This window comes from Anopheles aquasalis, chromosome X (genome assembly GCF_943734665.1).
Source record: "Anopheles aquasalis chromosome X, idAnoAquaMG_Q_19, whole genome shotgun sequence".
Taxonomy (NCBI): Eukaryota; Metazoa; Arthropoda; class Insecta; order Diptera; family Culicidae; genus Anopheles; species Anopheles aquasalis.
In genome coordinates this window covers 26,375-32,500 of record NC_064876.1, presented here as the reverse complement: position 1 = coordinate 32,500, position 6,126 = coordinate 26,375, and the positions used below count along the sequence as shown (strand labels likewise).

Here is a 6,126-nt window from a genome sequence, read left to right as displayed (position 1 = left end):
GATTCGTATCACAGGATTTTACACTACCATCGTTACTTGTAATGTAAAAACATAGTTACTACTAAGAACTACTCGTAAGATATAGACATACTATTATCCATAAGAGACAAAATGATACGTTTATTTCAATTCAGTTAAAGTGGTGAAAAAATTGCGATTAGAAAGCTATTAGAACACCGTGGACAACATTGCTTCTCTTATCCTACGTTCTGGTAAGTGTGACAAAAAGTCAATGGATTAAACGGATGCTGCTGTTGGTTGTTCAAGGAAACATTCTGTTTACGTAACATTCTTCAACAATGTAATCATCAATATTGTTTGTAATGTTTGATATATTGTATTTTATCTGCAGCAACGTGAATGAATAAATTCCTAAAGGATTCCTTGATTAATGTCAAAATAGTTATCTATGCATAATAGTACAGACGATAATATGCTGTGCATTTTACCATATACCTTAAAGAATTGTATGCAAATTCAAATGTTAATAACGACTACTCAAATTTGCGCTATTGTTAAGATTTTGGTTTAAATTAAAAACGATAATATCTCAGTTTCGCTACGCTACTTTTCGCTATAACAGTACAGCATTCAATGCACACCGCTTATTCAAAGATGCATTACTGCTTCTAAATTACGCATATTTTTGCTTTTTTCACCTGATTTACTAAACAGTTATTTCACAGAATACTGGCTAAACGTGTATCTCAAACCAATAGATAGGAAGCGACCTCAAGTTAAGCCAAGACATGATACCAGAGAGATCGTAGAGATCGATCTATTGATCTAGACATCAATCTTCAAAAATTGTATTTTATAAACATGTGCATGTACAGAATAATACGTTTAGCGGTTTTCTATTCCTTGTATATTTCTAACTAAACTGTATACCTATGCCCTTAAGCCTAGAAATGAGCCATACAAATTATTTAGTACCATGGTTTGCCTGAACTAATAATTACCGTACATATCAATGCCGGATTTGTTTTGTATATTTAGTTACAAGCAATTAGAAACATACTTATTTAGATCGATTCAGATGCATAATTATTTCATTCAACTTCCCAATAACTAAAAATTATGCCACAGTAATGATGAAATAATTATAATACTAATAAATGTATTGCATTCAATCGTTGTTTTGTCTATGTGATACAGGTGTTAACCCCCGGAAACAACGTCGAGAACGAACAACATTCACAAGAGCGCAACTCGACGTTCTGGAAGCGCTTTTTGGGAAAACACGATATCCCGATATTTTTATGCGTGAAGAGGTAGCCCTGAAAATAAATCTTCCCGAATCCAGAGTGCAGGTTAGTTTAGATAACGAACCAAAATGTTTTAAAAATAACTATTTACCAGAAATTTAAAGGATTGCCTCTCTTTGCGTTTGGAAACACGTGATTTTAAAATCATAATTTGTATATTTCATGATGCCGTTTTGTATTACAAAGATAAGCCCTTTTTTTGAATAAGTAAACTTGAGAAATGTTTACAGATGACCATTTCACGAGATTATTTCGATGGTGAAATCATATACCAACCGTTATCGTGCTTAAAGTAATTAGAAAACTTTACAACTTGCTGTCTTCAAACTACGTTATCAATAATTTATACAATACTTTAACTTTATGTTTATGTTTGTCTGTTTCATATTTCTTCCTGGTAGTGACAGGCACAAAAGATTTTCTGCCGGCAAAATGCATCACGGCAAATTTATCATTGATGAATAGTTACATAAAATCATGTGGATGAAACATGTAAACAACACATGTTTCTATGTTTTCATAATGTTCTTTCGCTATAATACATTTTGAATTCCCTTTTATTTTTATTGCAAAGGTGTGGTTCAAAAATCGACGTGCCAAGTGTAGACAACAACTACAACATCAGACATCCTCAAATTTGAATAGCAGCAAATCTTCGGGAAACAACACGAACGGCTCTGCTCGTCAGTCGAGCAGTGGATCGGGGTCAGGTGGAGGTTCCTCCAACGGCTCTGCGGGCAGCTCTTCAGTTACCAGTGGTGCCAGTAACAACAGCAGCAAGAGCTCAATCGTGAATGCTAATAATAAACCAACGATAAAGCACACGCCGATGAATAGTCATAGTCACAGTAACAGTCACAGCCAGGGAAGCAGTGGGCAACCAGGAGGATCATCGGGTGGGGCAGGACCTACGAGCAATAACGGTCAGTCTAACGCAGGCGTCCCTAGCCACAGCAGCTCTCAGCATGGGCTAAGCCACAGTAATGGCTCCCCTATTCTACCGATCACTCCATCAACCTCTGTGAGTCCACCAATCAATGTGATCTGCAAGAAGGAACAAAACTCATCCTTCCACCACGGTAGTGCTAACACAGGTAACGAAGCAGCCATGAAGGCAGCGGCTGCGGCAGCTGGCTATGAATTGTTGAAAGAGTCTGAATTGAACCTTGCACATCACTCTTCCACTACTTACGTCAACATAAACTCGCGACTAGGCCAGTCACTGGGTGCGGGTAGTGGTATCTCCGGTACTGTTGGCGGTGGCTCGCTCGGTAGTTCGATTGGTGGAACGATTAGCGGAGCTATTGGTGTGGTAGGCAGTGGTGGGCTTGGTAATGGTCCTTCGGCTGCTGGTAATTTGACTCCACTAGGTTCAAACTCTTCTATTATGACTACGCCGTCGCCACCGATTACTCCGCAGACTTCTCACAATCCTTTGTCGTATGTGCCCAATCATGAAACGTATAATTTCTGGCACAACCAGTATCAACAGTACCCAAATAACTACAACGCGCCGTCCTACTACACTCAGATGGATTATTTCAACAATCAAAACCAAGGGAATTACAATATGGGGCATACCGGATACAGCACCTCTGCCAATTTTGGGCTTGCTTCCACATCAGCCCTAGCCGGTCCCATGGGTGCACAGACCTTTAGCCCAAATGGTCTCGACTATATGAGTCCCCAAGATAAATACGTCAATATGGTATAAGCTACAGAATATTAAAAGGACGAAAATTGTCATTTCTAATTAATGTGTTTTAAAAGTTTTCTAAGGTACTAGAAAGCTGTTCACCATAACATACCATATCATGCCAATTCCATTTCTGCGTTCTGCTTAAAAAATGAGCTCTTATAGCAGTAGTCAAAAGAAAATCAAGCTTCAAACCATATCAGAAAATGAAAGTATGAGAAAATTTTAGTTTAATGTTCAATTTGATTTTTTTTATGATTGGTTATCTTTCCGAATCCTCCCATCCCTAGTTCCACAATCTTGTATACTTGAGTGTTACACGTAGTAACGGTAACATGACTCAAAAATAGCAAAGAAAAACTGACATACTATTTATTTCATTTGGTTATATGTAACAAATATCAACAAATCATATCATTAGTTTTGCTGTCCACCATACTTGCTTTCCCGAAGACTCTTCCTTCAACGTATGCTGTCCATGTTCATTACATATTTGCATTATTTTAATAGGAAAAGAGTTCCCATGGAATACCTCTTTTATAAATGAAATAAGGAAAAACTATGTTTGTTTCAAAAATAAAACGGATAACTTATGGATAACATGAATATTTTGAGCAAATCAGTTCTAGCCAAGTTTTACTTTTGAAATTCTATATTTTATTGGGTTTCCATTTAAAATTTAAGTAAGCTATAAACATTGTTTGCACTCGGCTATTGTTACTGGAGAGATTTAACGGTTGAACCACATGCCACAATCGGAGAGTTCAGGAATGAGATCTGGGTGTAACAAAGTAGTGCAATTGTATTTCAACACGGTATAAACTATAACCGATTGTTAAAATCGTTGATCAATCTGAAGGTCTCGAAATTGTAAAAGGAAGCTCTGAGGAAATTTTAAAGGCAAGCAAAGTACAAGAACATCATAGATTAAAAGTTGAAATTTCTTCAAAACATATCTCTGGTTCATACTTGGTATGAGCCCGGTAAAATGAATAGTTTGAATGTTTTTCAAAAAGTGAAAGATTTGTCATTACGTCGTGAGTATTTCATGTTCGATATCCATGAACTCCCATCCGTATAAGCCATAAGTTATTCGTGTGAGACAAGGTACGAGAACAAAAAATATATGTAGGTATTAGCGGTGGAAGCGATGGAACGACATTCGCAGAACAATATATGGAAATTTAAAACAAATCTCTAACACTAGGAAACACTATTTTTCTCTTTTCATTACGGGACGAAAATGGCAAAGGAAGCAAAAATAACATTAAAAAAGAATGAAACGTTAGAATCAGAGTGAGACACGCCATTCATGGTTACACGGCGAAGTTGGGCAATGCTAGGGAAAGCGATGATAAAAAATAATACGTTTAGGGATGTTAGATTAAGGCGCTATTGTGAGTTATAGTAGTCAGATGAGTAAAAGGGTTTTCTGTAAAATATGGAGTGCATTGAGTTTAGTTTGCACGTAAGACGGTCGTTGTTTTCATTTGCGACGGCGGACTTGTTTCCAGCACACAGAGAGATAAACAATAATTAAGCTCAGTTATAGTTCCAACAATCTAGGAAAATCCAAATTCGAATGTTAGACGGGGAGAAAAAAAAACACCCAAAAAGGACATTAACGCAATTATTTTTCAAAAAGAACAGTCGGATACTAACATTGAATGCAAACGATGTTAATTACTATTCATGAACGCATATTTGATTTAATTATGGAGATAGAAGTCTAAAAGATGTAAAAAATCGAAAATTCGAAATGATGAAGTGAAAAAGTATCACGCTCATAAAAGATCAAACCAAAAGCATTTCTCGGAGAGCCAGTCCTCGTCGTAGAAACCATATTTTCCAGAAATGTCACATCCTAACTAATCACTCCATTGCTACCAGCTCATGGTTGTATATAGTACTCTATCGTATTATTGAAAAGCGTATTATCTCAAAACGGATAAAAATGATATAAAAATATAATAAGCAAAAAAAGGCATACCATTTTTTATTTAATTAATATCCGTATCCGAAAAATGTGTTACAGTGTTTTCAATCAATTTATCATTTCTTTGATAATATTTTTTTAAACTTACAATCGCTAGTGACGAATAAAAAGGAAGAAGTTTTTATTTGCGATAAGCATATGCCATGCTTTCCTACACAAGACAAAGTTGGATTTTGGACAAACAAACCTAACTACACATGATATGTGCAAAAAAGCGATGCAAATTCATATACGACAACTGTATATCCCACTTTATCTTGGAAAGCAGTTAAAGTGGTTTCAGAGTGGTTCAAGGAAAGGGACGGTCTAGCAAAAGAGAGGAGAATAAGACTTTAGATTTCATGGACATAGAGTGTGGGATTGTAAGCTGTTCAGGATGTCAATTCAACTGCGAACGGCACTGGAAACATTTTATCGACTCTTGAAATTTCCATAAAGAAAACATTTGTTTATTTATTATTATTATTATTATTGAGTGAGCGACTGATACGAGGGTTAAAATGAGCATGCTTTTGATTGCTCACTTTTATTTTCATTTTTCGACCACTCAGTGAACTATATTACTGATTTTTGTTTTAAGTACTCAGTACTATTATGTTGTAACATAAGTTAATTTTACCATACTAGGTGTTCTGCTGAAATCGAATCGAATGGCAAACTGATAGTGTATGATCAGTACTTTGTGATGAGTAGATGTAAAGTTCCCAGCCAGGTTTTCTCAATTTTCGGCTGGGACACAAACATGTATGCGGTCTAGCGTTGTCCTGTTGAAATATGAAATCATTGTGATTGATAAATTCTGGGGGTTTCTCCGTTGATGGTTCTATTCAGTTTGACCTGTTTTTAACAGCATATATTCGAAGCAATTGTTTGGGTGCTTGCAAACAGTTCAACAGTTATTCCATCATAGACAATTCCATCAAACTGACAGGAAAATCCACATTTGGTGATTATCACTTTTAATGTCGTTTGGACTGACTCATCGTGCTTCGATCTAGGCCTAAACGTTTTTTATTAGTAAAACAATTCATTCAATATTTGAGATGATTTGCAAAACCGAATCGAACTGATAACATTAAAAGCAAATTACAAGCGTGAAAGTGGATTGTTAAATAAATTTCAATAAATTCATATGGCATCGGAATATCGACCTGTTTTGCGAGCCT

The 6,126-nt window shown here is 36.0% G+C and overlaps 1 protein-coding gene across 3 annotated transcripts in view; it reads left to right on the top strand.

The window, feature by feature from the left end:
• LOC126576348 (homeotic protein ocelliless) overlaps positions 1–4,893 on the top strand; it is a 13,440-nt gene extending 8,547 nt beyond the window's left edge. For all 3 annotated transcript variants that reach the window (XM_050237703.1, XM_050237784.1, XM_050237623.1), the window contains 2 exons: positions 1,159–1,313; positions 1,843–4,893. In XM_050237703.1, coding sequence (XP_050093660.1) covers positions 1,159–1,313; positions 1,843–2,982 — 1,295 coding nt within the window. In that variant the 3' untranslated portion in view covers positions 2,983–4,893. The remainder of the gene's footprint in view (positions 1–1,158; positions 1,314–1,842) is intronic.
• The last annotated feature ends 1,233 nt before the right edge of the window (positions 4,894–6,126 follow it).